A 19,702-nucleotide genomic window follows, 5' to 3' on the forward strand; every position below is an offset into this window, starting at 1 on the left:
AGCATACATAAATACGATCGAGGATTTATTGACTAGACTCAGTCGCGTCGGTCGCCTGTAGTACTTTGGTCTTGAATATGCTCAATGAGTAACGAAATATATCGACATCGCCATATTCATTACCAAGGCGATGAAGTCTAGCTATAGGTGAATTTACATAGTAGTTGTGCCCGCTGGACACCTCGACAAACACCGACTTATTTCGTGTGCGACGGGAAGGTATTTTAATATTGACCAGTCGCGTTAAATCAGGGCTGTCCAGCGCGCCATTTACAATTTTATATAGGTTTACTAAATCAGTTAAGATTCTCCTATTCGAGAGAGTAGACAATTTTAAATTATTTGATAGGAAGTTGTAGTCGATTTGGTCAACGGGAATATTAAGTTTAAAATTTATGAAGCGAAGGAATTTATGTTGGACTTTTTCTAATTTTATGTTATGTATTTTATAGCAAGGTGACCAAATTATTGAATTATACTCTAAGTTACTCCGAACTAAGGCAACATATAAAGATTTAAGCGAATCGATGGAATTAAAATCCTTCACCGTTCTCAGCAAATATCCGAGACACTTTGTAAACATTATTATGTAAACAAACAAACCATCAAGACATTTTTCTACAGAAGTAGACAGAGAGAATAGAATGCTGCTATAATCTGTCTTTGAATATGGACCTCGCTTCCTCTACAATCTTCGCATGCACACACGCCGATTATACCGACGTTTGACATGACTATCTTTATGTATTTTTTGTATTTGGTCCTGCCATGTCTTTCTCAGTCCTCCTCGTTTTCTGGGTCCATCAACATTCGCATAAATCTTTTTGGCCGTTCTTTCGCCGTCCATTTGCTCTACATGCCCAAACCAACCTGGAACTACTTTCTCGACTTTGTCGATAATGCTAATCTCAGCCTCTAATAATTCACGGATCTTGCCATTTATTCACCTATCATACATAGTTTTACCACACATTACCCTGAGAGATCGCATTTTGACAGCATTCTGCCTACTTTTATCCTTGTTTTTTAATTTTACACTTTGCTTCTATACACAAGGGTGAACTGCTAATTTCGCCTCCTCCAGTGAACATTATTTTTATTGTATTTTGTACTTCTTTGTGCGGACAAGTAATCATGCTGAATTTTTTCATTTTTTAAGATGCTGAACATGAAATGAAATGTCTCCGTCGCTGGTTACGAGAGATGGAGGGAAGGCTTCCTCCCTTAAGTCTCACAGCTGCTGCCGGGTGGTCCCGACTTCAGCTTAACCAGAAAGTTCTCGAGCATGAGGTAAGTAAATTTATAACCAATTTAAAATTGACATTGAAGACAATATTGCATTTGTTGCGAAACTTGTGTATTTCTTGGGGGTATTGTCTTTAAACAAAATGAATAATATGTGGAATAATCTTGGGACAAGGTTATTTTATTTATTCCAATTTTCTCTTGCAGTGTATGCATTGATGCCAGTATACTGTCTTAATTAAAAAACTAAACATTAATATAGTACGTCGTCTTTAATTCCCCTGACAACCACGGTGGCTCCTAACCTAAAATACTGGCAGTGCATCTCTTAAGATTCTGTAAACTTGTACTATGTATAATAATATTATAATACTTTACATCATAAGTCTAGCAGATTTGTAAACGAATGATATTTCCAATGACAGCCCGCACATCGGAACGCCAAATCTGCCAGTCCACCATTGCTTTTGTTCCGGTACATACGCACAAACATTGTACATCACTAAATCATATAAATTCTTCCCAATATTCTGTCAATACATATGTTCGAAGTGAGGCTACAAGTGTACTATCTGTGCATGTCTCAGCACTGCACAGATTTTGATTGTCTATCTTATCTTCTCTCTCTAACGCATAATATACTGCTATAAAGTGTAGTTTAAGCTACGGTTTCACCACTATTTTTCATACAGATTTTGAGTTACAGCTTGTAAAAAAATATGCATAAGAATGATCAACACATTCGTGAGCTGACAAGACAAGAAGGTCGCCCGCTAGATATGATCTTGCTAGATTTTTTGGCGCATTCAATAAAATATGAGTATAATGTTGCAACGATTTCCTGTTTCTTTGTTTTTTATTTTTATGATCAATGAAGCCAATGAATTATTTATATTTTTACTTGGCACTGCATTGTACTCGTTAATCTGATTAATTTAGTAACCTCTCATAAAAATATTTTTCAAACTCTTTGTATCAGGATTTTCCCCTTAAAATGTATTTTATAATTTCTAAAGTGTGCTCCTTCTTCATAACTATATCGTATTGGGTATTTTAACAATATTAACCTGCCATATACTTATTATTTGCTTATTTCATTCAATTTAGCTTTAATTTTAAATCATAGTAATGAATCGCATGACATCTGTTGATATTATTCCTTACTACGTATAATGTTAGCTCATAGAAGGCAAATTATCTAGGTGCACAACCTTCGCTAATTTTTAATAGAAGCCAATAGATGTCAGTTCGAACAACATTTTACTATTTTATTTTACAAGAATTTTTATTTTTCAATGTTGAAAACAGTAAATAATATTTCTTTCCGTTTTTTTCGTACTGTGCACATTGAATCAAGACTATTCAAAATGAGTAAACTTATTGTTGCCATATGTGATCATTCTTTTGATCCCTAAACCCTAAAGCAATAACCTTACAGTTATTTTTGCAATTTCATTATGCATACAGAGAGTATCATCCAACATATTACTGTAAAACATTTTGTTTCAGATTCTTTCATAAATACTGCTCTACGTCTATCCTGTTTGTTTATTTGCTCCTAATTACAATTTTACTTTTCAAATCTTACTTGTGTCATAATTTTACTAAGGAAATCATAGATTTAAGTCTGCCTTGTGGTGTAGTGGTTGTTGCATTCGCTAATCATGCGAGGTCCTGAGTTCTATTCCTGGAAGAGTCGTGTGAAACATACTTTTTAAAGGTTGTACATAATATTTCAATACAGTAGGAAATTTTTCTAAAAAAGATTTTTATCTAAAGAGGATACGCAGTGTGAAACAATTTTACTGAATATATATTTGAACATTGTTTTTCTGTCTCTTTCCCGTAAATGCCTCCCCTAGTTATGCGAAAAAGACAACCACACGTTGGATTCATTATGCCTAACTTGAATCGACGTTTTGTTGTCCTATTTTCCACACCTTAAAACTAATGGATTTGGTTGTTTTGTTTAGAAAGTGCATCTAAATGAAATTTTCTATATCGATAGCTTTTCTATTTTTCAAAATTATCATATTTGTATACCATACGTTTGGGCGCTTTTATGGGTTTTTGGATGGTCTTAGCTCCCATAAAAAACAGTTTATCAAGAAAGCTAAATAATAGAGACACATGCCAATGGTAAATATCTATAGTGTGTAGAAAAAATCACTAATCTAGTGCCATAATCCAGGGAGAAAATACGGGAATACATTTGTATGAAGAAAAGTCGGACCACATTACCTCCTAATCAGCGGTGGTCCCACTGTAGAACTTTCGTCTTTTGTTTAATGTAGCAAAAAGATTTTTTATCACCTTATTTTTTACATGAACCATAGTGTAAAAATACTTTTGTATTTTAACAAATTACAACAGGGATGGAGAATATCTTAAAGAAGGGAATATGGAAGTCTAGGCATTTACAGAGCTTATGACCAGTAAATGCCCATACTTCCATATTCCTTCTTTAAGGTATTCTCCATCCCTGTTGTAATTTATTAATCTTAATGACTCCCAAGGGGGTGAAATCCAGTTTTTTGTCTTTAAACATTTAGACAAACTCAAATATTGTATTGCATTTTAGTTGCAAAATATTTTAAATATCCAGGCCATTTAAATATAACGTTTTCAGTATTTTTTTATTTTACATTGATTGATTTAAACATGAATGTTTTGAACTGAAACATACATCAGTTTTGAAACAAGCAAATACGTTTTTGTAACTATCGCATGATAAATTAAGATTAGTGAATCCTATTTCTTTATTTTGGCAAAGGGTCCAATGAGAAAATACATAAATGTTTGTTTTTCTTTGAAGTTTGTGCGTTCTTCGACTACAGTGTGGATGTTTATAACATTTGAATGCAGCTCCAGTGTGGTTAGTTAATGCTTCCCGAGGGTCGGATGATGCGCTGGATTGAGTTAAATGGCCCGGGACGCGCTATGATTCGGTGATTAATTACTAACAAGCTTGAAAATTAAGCAACTTTGTTTGAACCATTCTACTTTAGTTGGCACCTTTCCCATTTAGAAAAGAAACATTTCTGGGTGAAAGAAAAAAATGTATGGCAATCCTTCTAGCCAACCTTAATTTATCATCAATATGGGTAACTTATTCTCAGGTTTCTGGCACAAGTTGGTAACTACATTTTACTAGTCTAAGATATTCTACCTTTAAAACTAAAAGCTTATCCCAAATCAACAATTCAAATAAAACCGCTAGTTGAAGTAATTGTATTAAATTATTTTATTTTTTTGTATAAATTATAAAATATTTTTATTTACTTCTTAAAGTTGTAGTTAAATTTATTTAATGAAATTAAACTTGTAGTTTCACAATATGCCAGAACCTGATTTAATATAGCGCCATTTTCATAATAATGCGGAGCCAGACAATTTTGATGAATATGTATTTGAACATTGTTTTTCCGTCACTCTCTCGCTGATGTCTTCACAATATTGTGCGAAAAAGACAACTGCACATCAGACTGATTGTGTTTATCTAAAATCGATGTTTTATTGTCAATTTTTCCACACCTCAAAACTAAAATGATTTTGTTTATTTTCGTTTTTCGGAAATCCGAAGACAGCATATAAAACTTGGCTCTTTTAAGGGTTTTTGTATGGTCCTAGTTCCCAAAATAAACAATTTATCAAATAAACTAAACGATAAGGACACCCCTATGGTAAATACTTACAATGTGTAATAAAAATCATGGTCCTAGTGCCATAATCCAGGGACAAAATATGAGAATACGTTTGTATGAAGGAAAGCGAGACCGTGTTTACTCAAGGCATTATACAACTGTTATTCTATGTAATATTGAATTTAATTTGACTTAAAATTGAAGTAATACAATTTATCACATACTAAGGATTTATTCAAATGATTTGGAGAACAGGTGGGTTTTAAGTTATTTTTTGAAACATTTATAATACCGAATGGTGCATAGGACATTGTTTACCTGTATTGATAAAAAAATGGCAGTATATTTCAATCATCTTTTATGTTTTTTTTTCAAATTAAAATTAAAATTAATTTATTTAACCAAAATAACATTACAAAAAACAAAATATTTAGGACGTTATATTGGGACAAAATATCGAACCAGGAACCCTTGAACAATCATTCGACATTATTAACTATTACATTTATTTTTTCACATATTTTAATTTTTTTTTAAGTGCGTGTTCTTTTTCATATTTGATTTGCCATGTATTTTTATATGATGTATTTGTTATAACATGTAGTAAATATGGTGATATTGACTGTAAAAGTTTTATACATATACTCGTCCCAACTCAACACAGTACGTTGGTTCCATGGAGTCGGGACTTGTGTCTCAATAAGTGTTAAATAAATATATATATTGTGAATAGATAAAACCATCAGGAACATAAAACTTGATACTCTTTAAAATGGCTGAGTTCTCGATATGTAATACCACCTTTCAAATCAATATTTCACCCTGGACTTTAAGCATTGTAGGCAAATGAGCCAAACGCTACGCTACTTTGATGTACTTATCCCCACTCAATTTTCGTTTTCAAAAGTTTTAGCTGAGAGTAGAAATCGAGTCGAAAACACTCGGCCAGAATTCTGGTTCTATTTCCCCCGCAGAACTTTATTGTTAATCCGCCTGGATGCAAGACATTTCTGCTCTGTGGTAATGATTTACCTGCGTATTTTATTAAATGACGCGGAAATCAAAATGTCTGTTGTTTATTATTTTTAAATAATTACAGGAAATGATTTGAAATGTAATACAGGTCAATAAATTGATTATGTTCGCTGATTTGTTTTAGTTTTCATTGAATTTAAGTGTTAAATCATGACTTACAAATCCTGTTAAACTTTCTCAATTCAAAACAAAGTAAATTTTTAAAAGCGACAATGAATAAAATGAACTTTTGTGTTTTTTTTAAAGTTTTTTTTATTTATTGATCTATTTGAATGTAATACAATTAAGGTACTTTTCAGTTATAATCCGTATTTAATTATAATTTCATGTCAACAATATTTTGTGTATGTCCAAATGTTGTTAAAATGAACAATAGGGAAATATCACTTACTACGAGTAATAATTGAATGTATTTTAGAAATCAATCTGAATATTGTGGAGAAATGTTTTTTTTTTTAATACGTCACTAGAAAAACGCGACATTCTTGGCCTTGATAGTTGTGACGTCAAGATTCGTGACAATGTTATAAACAAATTTCATTTGTCAGGAACAAATAAACATTAATCGTGACGTATTAGGGGCGTGGCCAATGGAATGATTTTCATCCGAGAATTCAAAATTACAAAGTTAAAAATAATTTTGATGCTACTGATAAGTAACAATTTTTTTTTACTTGACTTTATTTATAGATCTTTATTACTTTAAAAATGTTTTTTTTAAAAAACGTGATATTTCCCTATTGGAATTAAGACGTAGGTACGTCATTTTATTTTGCTGCAAAAGTTGCTGGAATATTTTGGTATTTTGAAATTATCTGGAAATTTAGAGTAGAAATGGTTTTTTTTTTTGAACAACTGAATAATTGAGTAGAAAATAAAATAATTCTACGATGCAATAATAAATGGTATTATTATTTCATTATACTTTACCAAGTTCATAAGATCTTTAGAAATATAAACACTTAATTTACGTCGGAAATAATTTTTTTTTTCTTCATCGTCTCCCTATCTAAACCAAATGGTGCATAGGGCACTGCATTCGTACCCCAAATTCAGCATATATTAATTATCTGTTTCATGGTGGTAAGTTGATCAGTCTCGCGCTTCAGGTGCCAATAAATTGAGAATGAAGTATTGCAGTACAAAATCTTATTATTAAATAATGAGGATGTTTCGCCTTTCAGGAAATTGGATAAAAAAAATGTTTTTCTCCGCGCGGTAAAAATTAGAGCGTCAAATTGTTCGTCAAAGTTTCTTGATAATGTATGAAAAAAAAAAAAAAAATTCAAACAAACTACTTTGAACGATGTCACTAGTTCTTATGAATCAACCAATGAAAAGAGAGTTTTGACGGCAAGTCAGCTGACAAATCGGCAGAACAGACCGAGAAGAAGGCGAAGAGAACTTGAGTTTAATAGTATTTTAACAAATAGAAAAATAGGAAAAAACCACTGAATTTCCTCATTATTTTATTTTACCATGTCGAGAACAGAACACGATACCCCCTGTTTTGTAGGCAAACGCGCTGACCACTAACCCCCGTGACGGAAAATGTAAAATTGAAGAAAATGCTGAAAGGAAAATTGGAGATCAAAATACATTAATGTTTAGACTTTAGAAGACCACCGCCAACTATTTGTTTCTGTCCATTTTATTTTTAACTGTTGAAACATGTGCCCTTCTGATCATCTCATCTAAGAAATTCTTACCTTTCATCTTCATAATTAGCTACTTGAGCAGTTATCACCAAAAACCCTTTAAGCTTAAAAGTGAACATAATTTGCTTTGAGTATTGATAATTCCACATTCATTTCGACACTTCCTACGTAGTCGTAATTCACAAATCGCGATTTTACAGAGGTATTTAAATATATTTTTGTGAAGTATAAATCTTAGTATATTAATAATATAGTATAAATCTAAATTAAGACCGATTAAAAAAAATTGTATGCATGTTCATGTTTATATCTTTTTTCATGTGAGCTTGCGAAAAATACTAAATGTTTCGCGGTTTTTTTTTTTAAATACACGTACGATATTATACTTTGGAAACGACGTAAAGTAGAATATCGTATGAATGACATACGATATTATATTTCGTAAAAGATGTTAAGTTAAATGTAAACAAAAATATGAAACTAATTATTCCTAATGATTTGAGTATGTCCAAATGCTTGCCGACTGGCCGGATTTTCTCCCTAGGGAGTTGTTCATATTGAAATTTGTTGCAACAGAGAGGGAAAACATTTTTGAGAAGGGAATATGGGAGTCTAGGCATTTACAGGGCTTATGACCTGTCATTGGCTAGTTGAAGTGGCTTCTTTACACACTGTGTAACATTCACTAGTGTGTGTACAACTGGGCTAATTTGAAAAAAATATTATATGTGTAATATAGATATTTATTTGATTCTCATAAACTATATTTATAATCCTTAGAAGCACTAACGATAATATACGTTGTTATTTTGTATATATATATATATATATTTTTCATATTTATTAAATTTTATATTAAAAAGTAATGCCTAGTAAGAAGAGAATTTATTAAAACAAATATGTAGTAATCGAACGAATATCAAATAAATATAATATCCAGTCATCTCTTTTTTTTGTTACAGGGACTTTGAAATATTCTAGAGTAAAAGCACCTTTTTGAATAAATATTTCATATCAAACATGTCAGGCATCGTACCCGATACCTCTTATATGGTAGGCCACCGCGTTGACAACTACACCACGAGACCGACAATAATAAAACTTAATAAAAAGTTAAAACATCAAAATATATAAAGAGGAATCAAGGAAGGAAAGCAATAAAAACACAATCAATTACCTCATTTAATGAAAAAATGAGTGCGAAAATATTTTCACTATTCTTGAAATTTGAAAAAGTATTAAAAATATATGTTTTATACATAGAATTAAGAATAGTCCAGAAGGAGCGTAGAATCATATTTGAATACATCGGACTGTGTCCAATAATCCCCCTACTATGCCTTACTTTCGCCGCGCGCATTCGTGATGTCGCCGCGTAATGTTGCACGATGGGAAAAAAAATAATCATAACACAAATATAAGGTTAAAAAAAAAGCAATCTGTTAATTTCTCTAAAATTGTATTGTGCACGCGGAAACATTGATTGAAACATCAGAGTAGATAAGTAAAGGGTCATTGAATAAGAGTAACAGAATTAATGAACTTTTAACTAGAAATATAAATCAAATTTTATTTTACATAAAACGGATATTTTTATATCATGTTAAATGATATTTGATGTTTTGAAGATAATGTCGGTCAATTGTTCAACACTAATGAAATATTCATTTTGTTTCTTCGACAATCTGACAGATGGAAAGATAATTCAATTTTTGAGTAATGCATTTGCTACTTAAACATTCGTTTGCTAATTACACATGAAATGTGATACCATTCTGTTTCTTAAAGATCCTAGTAGTATTTCTACACTGTAAAAGGACACAACACGGCATAGTTGAATTCAAATCAGGAGTTGCGTACTGATCGACGTCTACAAAGAAACTTAAGGGTCAAAACGTAAACCTACTCATTCATGAGTAGTTTAGTCGCCTTCTGTTTGATGTGCGTATGCGGTTTCTGGACTATTTTTTAAAATATGGTTTTATAAGAGAAATATGGATTCACTTGCTTATTAAGCTCTGTTATTGAAGTCTGAAAAAATATTTGTAAAAACATATTACGAGTATATTCAAATATAAATTAATGTACACTTTTAGTGTGTTAGATAAACCCACTGTAGTTTTTGAAATCGTGATAATTTTCTTGTCGTATATTATTGTCCTCCGTTAACTTTCTTTGAAATGCTTACATTTCCTTGTCGAAGGTTGTCAGCACAAAGCCATTACTCCGCGTATCAATTGACCCCAGCGGACCCTTCACGCCATAAATGCAGACTACTATGTTGGCAAAACATTGAGATATTACAAGCCTATTAATCTCAAGTATCGTTTTTTTTTTCTATCATACGATCGTATACTACTTACTATCATACGATCATCTTGATATTTTATATTTATATTTTATTAAAATAAACGGCACTTAGTGCGTTTTACATATAAGTTGCATATACAATAAAATACATACATGTAAGTGGAATAAGTAAAATATAGTATTTGAAACAAATTATCACCAAACAGTTATTTACAAATTAAGGAGTCAAAAAAAAGATACACAGTTTAAAAACTATATAACTAGTTATAAAAATACTTGAAAAATAAAATATTTGGTCATAGAAATATTTTGAACCTTTAAAAAAAAGTTTTCAAAAAGTAAGAAAGCAACACATATTAATAAAAACAATTTTAAATAACACTAAACGAAGATTCTTTTTTAAATTACATGTATTATTACAATATTTGAGTTTGTCCAAATGTTCGTAGATAAAAGACTGGATTTCACCCCCTCGGGAGTCATTAAGATTAACAAATAACAACAGGGATGGAGAATACCTTAAATAAGGGAATATGGAAGTCTAGGCATGTACAGGGCTTATGACCTGTTATTGGCTGGTTTAAGTGGCCACTTTGGTGAATGTTACACACACTGTGTAACATTCACCATTTCGCCTATGTTCGAACATCCATATTTCTTCAATTCTTCCATTTGTTGATTTAAGTGAAGTTAAAGAGCTGAAACCTTATGTCAGCATTTGATTCCGGAAGAGGAAAACTTGTCGAAATCCGGCGCTCCCCTAACACTAGATTTGGAGATCGTGCTTTTGCCGCTACCGGCCCCTCTGCCTGGAACCAATTGCCTTCAAACTTACGAATCGTCGACAGCCCCAGTCAGTTCAGATCCCAACTAAAATCCCACTTCTTCAGACTACCATACCCTTAATTTTAAATCTGGAAATTTAATATATCACTTTAGTTTAGTTAGAATGTAAGTTTAGGTATACAATTGTTAACCGCCCTTGAGGTGATTTTTTACAAAAATGGCGCTATATAAATCAGTCAAATATTATTATAGTTATAACTATTGATGTCACATTATAATCTTATTTTTCTTTTTTTTTATTACACCAAGTTTTACTTAATTCTTTTTTAGTTTCTACATGTCTTAAAGAAAAAGAAAATATTGCGCTGATATTTATTAAAAAAAATATTACTTACCTGTATTATTTTCGTATATGGCCCTTGAGCGTTTTGAAAAATTAAATAATAAAAAATATTGCATTGCATTCGGCGCTGGTATTTGCGATTTTACAATACGTCAACTTAAGATCTCTACAAGTCTGTCCAGGCATTTGAATTCCTTGTGAATCGCTTTGATGAAGAGCCCGAAACAATAAAAAAACTCTCAATCTTCACTCATAATATTTGATTGCTGTAATAGTGATAATTTAAATTGCTTTCAATTTAATTAAATACCCGTTTTAAGTGCCAAAAATAAAATGTTTATTGTTTCGCTTTCAATTCATTTGATTGATTCGATTCCCAGACATAACTATGGCTCGTTATTCGCTGAATCAATAACATAATCGTGATTTTATTTATCGCTTCCGCACTTTCATTTCAAACAAAGATTTATAAGTTAAGTTGTTTCCCAACGATTTAAAAGGGGATGTTGAGTAATTTCTTTATAACCTTTAAGCAGATGCGGTGTCTCAGTAGGTGCATAAGTGCATTGCACTGCCATGTTTAAATATGTAAAAATAAATTATTAATTAATAGTAAAAATTCATATGTAATACAAAGAAACAGTAATTCATTGCAATATTTTTTATGAATTTAATAAAAGGTACATGTTTTTTTGAAAATTCTATCCATATCTACTTTTACACGTCTAGTAAATGTTATCACTGTAACTCTCCAAAAAAAGAGACTAACTCTTGTGCTTGGAGAGTGACTTACACTATTGTCATTGTTTATTTATAAGAGTTTACATAATTTTAAATACGAGTACACGAGAAAAAAAAATTTCGGACATATAAAGAAAAAACATAAAACAATAATACATTCATACTTATTAAAATTTAATGTAGTTTTTACATTATATTCAATACTAGCGCCAAAAGATCTAGCGAGATCGATTCTAGCGGACGATTTTCTTATCTTGTCTACGAATGCGCAATCGTACTATGCATGTTCTGTTTTGCACAATCTTTACCCTGAATTTGGATAAAAAATGCCATATCTACTAAAACCGTGATTTGAGCGAGATAGACTACTCTTCATACCGGTGAATCGTGCGTTAAATAAAATTGGCCCTTACAGGGAACCTGCAATACGGAAAGATTTGTAGCAAAATATGATGAAAAAATGTAGCAAAAAATGATGATGAGATTAATTTATTTCTTTTATATTTAAATACCGAAATAGCCGATCAATTTACGTAATATATATTATACATATTTATATTGTTTGAAAGTGGCCGGTATATAAATAATTGATGATTTTAAACTAAATACAAGGGTTGCGGTCCCTTGCACTCCGGATCAGGGGGTCTACCTTGCTTCACCCTAATTTGTTTCACATTTTCTAACACTTTTATTGACGTCTTACAATATAAGTATTTTGTCCGGAAAGAAAGCAGTTCTATTGTTTATTCGTTTCAATTGATTGTTTCGAGTATATTATGAGTACATTGTAATTAATTTGACATCTAAAGGAATGTCAGTCTATTGTACTATTCCTCTTAAAATACACTTCGTTGATTCTTGTTTTATTTTAAACATTTCAACATGGCCACATTCTTCTTACGATTTATTTCAGCGCCAGTTCAGGTATTCGATCGGATCGAGATATTTTTACTATTGTAAATTGTTGTGTTTAGAGTGGACACTATAATGGCTGGTATATATTTACTTTAAGATACTTATATCAAAAATTACAAGTGAAACAACTAATTTTGCTACTGTTCGTGCAATTGCAATTTAGTCATGAAGAAGATTGACCATATCCGACTTAAGACATAAACCCTCCATATAATTTGCTAAACTCACTGTAAAAGTTGCAATGAAACTAGAGTTAAATTAAATTAAAATTGATGTCCATGATATTGAAAATTTGAAAAAAATCATGTTACCCGATTTTCGACAGCAAAAATACTTGTTTTTTTAGAATGAGCGAAACCGATAGAAAGACAGCTATAAAACAATTTTTGAGTATGTGAGGGAGTGCTTTCAATAATGTTTAAAATAAATAACTGAATTTAATTTAAAACTGTACCCGTGTACATATAATTATTATTTTTAAAGTCTTTATTTAATAAAATACTCATGTTATTATAATACATTATTATAAGAATTAAACCATTAAGTATTCAAACATATTTGTTCCGATAAACTATGAAATTATATAAATTTTATATTTGAAGCAGTAACTTTGTGGTTGTTCGTTATAATAAATTAACTAAAAACAACTTTTTTTAACCACTTAGTTTAAAAGATCGTACCTATTTCACATTACACTTCCTACCCTTAATAGCTCCATACCCAGCATAATATCGATAAAATAAAATAGGATAGAATTCATTAGTTAAGTATACTTTGATAAATAAGCGTGTATAGCTTTGAAACTGGTTAGTAGAAAAAATTAAAAATCAGAGGTTAAAAATAAAGCTGTTTTTATTTATTTTACTATCGAATAATAGTTTGTCATCGGGTGCCCAGGCATTAGTTTTAATTAAGATGAAAATAAAAGAGTACAGACATTATATTTTTCTCATATAACATAATGAACATATATTTTTTTTTTTTTATATTTTGAAAAAAAAATAGCTTTGATATGAAAAAAACAAAGAAACCCAACGAAAATAAATTAAATGGTTTTAAATATTTAAACAGAAACTATAAAAATATAAAAAAAAAATACAATTAAAAATATTAATTAACATATACTTAAATATTTGTGAAAGTAGTGGTGCTCATGAATGCAACCAAAATAATATATAAACTGAAAATAAACAAAATGAATTAAGAATACAAAAGTATATCTACAAAACAAAAATTAAAATTACCCATTAAAATTAAGATCTAAAATATTAATAGTTTTGAAAGCGCTAATGAAGGGGGAACAAATCATATGGAAGGCAATAAACAAAGTTAATTAATTGGTAATAAATAATGAATAATTATAGTGCCTGCATCGGCAAATAGTGTTATCTTATCTACAATGTTATCTACAAGATCGGTGTGCAGTTTCCATATTGAAATTGAATTGTGTACACATTATATGGACAGTGAACAGGAACCAAAGTGGCTAGGCGTATTGTTAAGAGTTTAGAGCAGACGTGTTAAAACCCGGTACGCTGCGCTCTAACACTCTTTCCCGAAAGTTATTAGGTACTCAGAGTTTACACAAATATTTTGTAAAACTTTCCTTAACCTTTCTTATACAACAGCGCTAGATGATTTATCAAGTTGTTGTAAAGCGGGGTCCAAATATATCGTATTTCAAAAATATTTAATTATTCAACTATCCAACAAAATATAAATACGTATTTACATACTTACACAATGTTTAAATTTAAATAATTTTTTTTTGTGGATGTAGCTACTCCACTGTTCTATAGGCACATATATTTATTATTAATTTATTTAATTAACATACTTATGCAGTCCATTCTAACGATGTAGCTTTCAGTGACCATGTTATGCAATTTTAAGATTAGTTTGACAACCCTGCTATGGAGAATATTGTGTTGCTATTAATGTAATGTAAACTTTCTTCAGTCAACAATAATGGATTATCTGGGTGACTGACCTGACTAACAGAACACATGTGGTGCGTATTGCCCATATTATTACTGCATGGATAAACAAACGAACCGCATTTCATTTGCATTGTGCATCTGAGCAGAGGTTTTGCATACCTAGAAATGCATTCAATGCGAAAAAACATAATTTCTCTAAATTAGATCGTTTAACAGATAAAAAAGACTTCTTTGAGAGGGGTATATGGAAGTCAACGCAATTGCTGGACTTTTGACCTGTTATTTGCTGGCTTACGTTTTCGCTTCAAACTATAGTGTACAAAAATCACTGAACAGAAAAAGTCTCCAAAACAACTCTGGCGAAGCCTTCAATCTGTTCGTGGTGACTGTATAGCAGAGACATCTAACACAAGCGCTACTGCCACTGATTTTGCCGACTTTTTTACAAATAAAGTCGAAAAAATCAGACTGGCGTGTAGTTCAGCGAAAAAACCTGTAATTTTAGATAATGCCCTTCAAAAATTCAGTAAATTTGAACCAACGTCTATAAATGAGGTTAAAAAAATTGTTGCAGCATTACCCAACAAACAATGTATATTAGATCCGATGCCAACATGGCTTTTGAAAAAATGCATTAACGTATTAGCTCCATTTTTAACAGATTTATTTAATACATCCATGGAGCGCAGCATTGTTCCGAGAGCCATAAAAAAAGCAAATGTAACTCCACTTTTAAAAAATTCCCAACTAGATGTGGAAGATCTTTCCAGTTTTCGCCCTATTTCAAATCTTCCCATCGTATCAAAAATACTAGAAAAAATAGTTTCTCACAGGCTCGTTAACTATATCGAGCGGAATTCTTTATTTTCGGTAGGGCAATCGGCATACCGACGTTTTCATTCCACGGAGACGGGAGTGATAAGAGTACTGTCTGACATTATAACGTCGGTGGACTCTGGTAATCTGGTGTTGATGGCTCTTCTGGACATGAGTGCTGCATTTGATACTGTAGACCATAATATTTTGCTTGAACGTCTGGAGAAAACTTATGGTATCCGTGATCAGGCACATATGTGGTTCAGTTCATATCTTAATAAAAGAGAATATGCAGTCGTGTTCCAGGGTAAAAGCTCAACCAACTTTCGGGTGTCTACAGGAGTGCCTCAAGGGTCAGTACTCGGACCACTTCTCTATCTCCTTTACACTAAAGATATAGAGAACATTATCAAAGAATGTGGATTGTGGTCGCACTGCTATGCAGATGATACGCAGATTTATTTTTATTGCAAACCAGGCGAGAGAAGTGTGCTTGTCAATTTAATTGATGGATGCATCAAGAAAATAGGAAACTGGATGGCTGAAAACAGACTAACATTAAACCCATCAAAAACTGAACAACTGTGGGTGGCTTCAGCCAGACGACAGAATTTGATCCAGGATACGGCTCTACCCAATGTAGGGAGTGCCGTTCTACCCACCGTTAAACTACTGGGAGTTTTACTCAATTCTGACCTATCTCTTGACGCTCAAATTAGTAGAACGATAAGTTCATGCTTCTACCAGCTGAGACAAATTAAATGCATACGCAAAAATTTGCCGGTTGATGCCGCCCGTCAATTAATAAATGCGTTTGTAGTGTCTAGAGTCGATTATTGTAATGGTATCTATGCAGGTCTACCAATGAACAAAATGACTCGCCTACAATCTGTATTGAATGCCGCAGCGAGACTTATTTTCGGAATCTCTAAGTTCAGTCATATCACTCCACTACTTCGGGAACTACACTGGCTACGTTTTCCACAGAGGGTCGAATACAAACTCTGTTGGCTTATGTATAAGTCACTGCACAACTCGGCTCCGGAATATCTAAGGGAACTATGCATTCCAGATGAACTAGCTGACAGGCGTCTCACGCTTAGATCAGCTACGTCTACGGCGAGAGGAAAAGTTATTATACCTCTACGCAAACAGCGCACTAAATTTGGTGAGCGCGCATTTGCGGTCGCAGGCCCTATGGCATGGAATGCTCTCCCAGCAGAGGTGCGAGGCTGTGAAAGTGAAGTGATGTTTCGGAAAAAACTTAAAACCCACTTGTTCTCTAAATCATTTGAATAAATCCGTAGCACGTGACAACAAAATAAATTATTTTAATCAAATTACAAATTTAAAGCTTCAATTAAATTAACTTAACAGTAGAATCACCATGTAAAGCGCCCTTGAGGTATTTTATTACGAAAATGGCGCTATATAAGTTATCCACAATAAATAAATAAATAAATATGTTACATTTGCCGTTCTGTTTATGTTTTGAAAGAATCTAATCCACTACAATAAACACTCGGTTATTTTACTTTAAAAGAGCAATCAACGGAAAAGTAGATTAAACAATTGCTCAAACTATAAACTTCATTGTAATTTATTTTTTTAAATAAAAATATAAATAGGGGCTAGATTTCTTATTGTCCATGCGCTCTGTAGCTTCAAGACGTGCTGTTATCTAGCTCCTATATATCATAATTGTTATATATCATAATTGGAGACGAGGAACTAGAATCCCAACCGTCCATGCGTTCTATAGCTGCAAGACGTGCTGGGATATTTATTTACTGTACAGCGCCCTTGAGGAGATTTTCACAAAAATGGCGCTATATAAATTATCCAAACATTATACATTAATATTTTTAAACATAGGCATAATGGTAATAATGCGCATTATGCGAAGTGCTCACTTAAACCAAATAATGATAGATCATGAGTCCTGTAAATACCTAGACTTGAAATCTATTTTTATTTAAATCCCTAGGTTTTTTTAAATTTATTTATCATGGTAATCGTAGTCTTTAATTTTTTTAAATGATGTGGTGTATGATAACTTGAAAGACATGTCAAAAGTCGGAATAATCGGCGCGCGTGCATGATGTTTGAATGTAAAGGAATCGAGGTCTGTATGCACAGGCAAAATGATATGGCGTTCTGTACTCTCTACCCACCCCTACGGTAAAACGCGTAATGGGTTGCATGTTTCAAAACATTGATTGTTTATATGTTTATAAGTATATATATATATATATATATATATATTATAAACCCTTGTAAACTTATATTCCCTGCTTAAAAAGGTTTTTCATATCTCTTGAAATATCTGCCAGGAAAATGTTTTATATTTAAAAAATAAAATGCTTTTTCCACCGTTAAATCAGTGACCGAGCAATTTTTCTCATTTATTTATTCTGCCTGCACTCGCGTCGTAAAATCTTTTATGCATTTCATGTACAAAGAAATGCAGCGAGATCTTTCATTACGAATAGATTTCCTATTAAGATTATAATACTTTCCATGGCTAAGATGCCTGATATCTCTTGGGAAACTCTCCCCCTTTAATTCAATATCCATGTGTGGTTGCGGCATTACGAATGAAGAGTTCGTATTATGCTTTTCCACTTTCATTGCTTATTTGCTTTCGAACAAAGAGAGAAGTAATAAGCGAAATAATATGGAAATATCACATACTTATTCTTAGAGGTGGGGGTCAGTGCTATTCAAGCTCCTAACGTCACTGCGACTTGTGAAGATCTATTGTGACGGGTCCCCGTGAATAGTTATCGCCCTCCAAGCCCAGGTCCATAAAGAGTCTGGCTGCTGTGTGAAAGGCGGGAGTTCAATTTTTGCTAAATCTTCCCCTCCAAGCCCAGATCCGTAAACTATCGGGCTATTAGGTAGGGGGCCAGCTCTTGAACATCCTCAGGTTTACCCAGTGGTCCCCCGAGGATGAGGCTCCTTTTATGATGTAAAGCATCACATTCACATAGAATGTACAGGTGTTTCCTCACCTGCACTGCAGAACCTACATCTGGAAGTTTCGGAATGGTTCATTCCAGCTAGGTGGTAGTTCAATCTGCAGTGCTCTGCAAGGGCTTTAGTGACAACCCTCACTTGATTTCGGCTGAGCTTTATAAGATCGAAGGCAAAGCTTTTGCGAGTACCCTTTTATCAGTTCCTTTGCATGGTGCTGACGTTGAATACCGATAAAAATATATGAAACGAATTTAGAAAAATTAATTGTATTTTCAAAACCAATGTGGATATTGTGGAGAAATGTTTTCATACATAACTTTAAAAAATAAATAATAAAAAATGAGTCCCTAGGAAAACGCGACATGTTTGGCATTCATAATTGTGAAGTCAAGATTCGTGACGATATTCTATAAAAATTTAACGGTTACAAACAAAGTTCAAAACTGACATGAATTGTCACGTTTTAGGGGCGTGGCCAATGCAATGACCGTTTTTGCGGAATTCCAAATTATGAATTAAAAAATATTTTTTTAATGCTTAATATTAGCAAAAATATTTTTTTTTACTTGACAGTATTTCATAGACTAATTAATTTAAAATTTAAAAAAAAAACGAAATTATATTTCCCTATTAAATAATGTGTTCCCAACACCCGTGAGATAAATTCGTAATAAGTAAGCTAACAATGTAACAGGCAGACGCAGGCGCTTTAAAATATGATACGAGATTGCATTATTCTTAGTGAAAATATTATATCAAATTTAATTGAATTAAAATTAATAATATAATAAAAAGCACATTGGTTTTCCTTTTTACGTTTTTTTTCCTGCTTTTTACACTTACATTCTAAAAAAAAAATTATATTCTTTCTGTCATTATCAGCTACTCTCAGTATTTTAAGTAACGTGTTTTTAATCCTTTCATACTTGATTTTATTCATGTTAACAAACGAAATTAAAAAAAGTATTTGTATTTTATAAATTATTTAATGTTGATTTGAATAAACACTGACAATAAATCGACAAAGTTCACGAAACGGTGTTTTTGTTTTTATCATATTGTCGGTCGGCGTGCATTACCGTCAATTTGCCAAATTAACTTTTTCCAGGATACAGTAAAAACGGTTTGTGCTATTGGTCTCACGCGTATCGTAAGATAGCCAAGCCTCAATCTGACAACGATGACTCCGATTCAGAGGATTCAGGAAACGAAGAGAATTACTAGGATGAAAAAGAACCATGGTACTTATTGCGATAGTCATCATCAAAATAGCTTAATAAATTATATTCT

The 19,702-nt window shown here is 32.1% G+C and overlaps 1 protein-coding gene across 3 annotated transcripts in view; it reads left to right on the forward strand.

Annotated features, from left to right (window-relative positions):
- Positions 1-19,702, forward strand: part of klar (klarsicht) — a 732,252-nt gene that overhangs the window by 389,466 nt on the left and 323,084 nt on the right. For all 3 annotated transcript variants that reach the window (XM_088237010.1, XM_088237009.1, XM_088237011.1), the window contains one exon: positions 1,160-1,290. In XM_088237010.1, the coding sequence (XP_088093136.1) occupies positions 1,160-1,290 (131 nt within the window). The remainder of the gene's footprint in view (positions 1-1,159; positions 1,291-19,702) is intronic.

The sequence above is a fragment of the Micrasema longulum genome, unplaced genomic scaffold, assembly GCF_059751315.1.
Source record: "Micrasema longulum isolate JH-2025_06_02 unplaced genomic scaffold, ASM5975131v1 h1tg001635l, whole genome shotgun sequence".
Lineage (NCBI taxonomy): Eukaryota > Metazoa > Arthropoda > Insecta > Trichoptera > Brachycentridae > Micrasema > Micrasema longulum.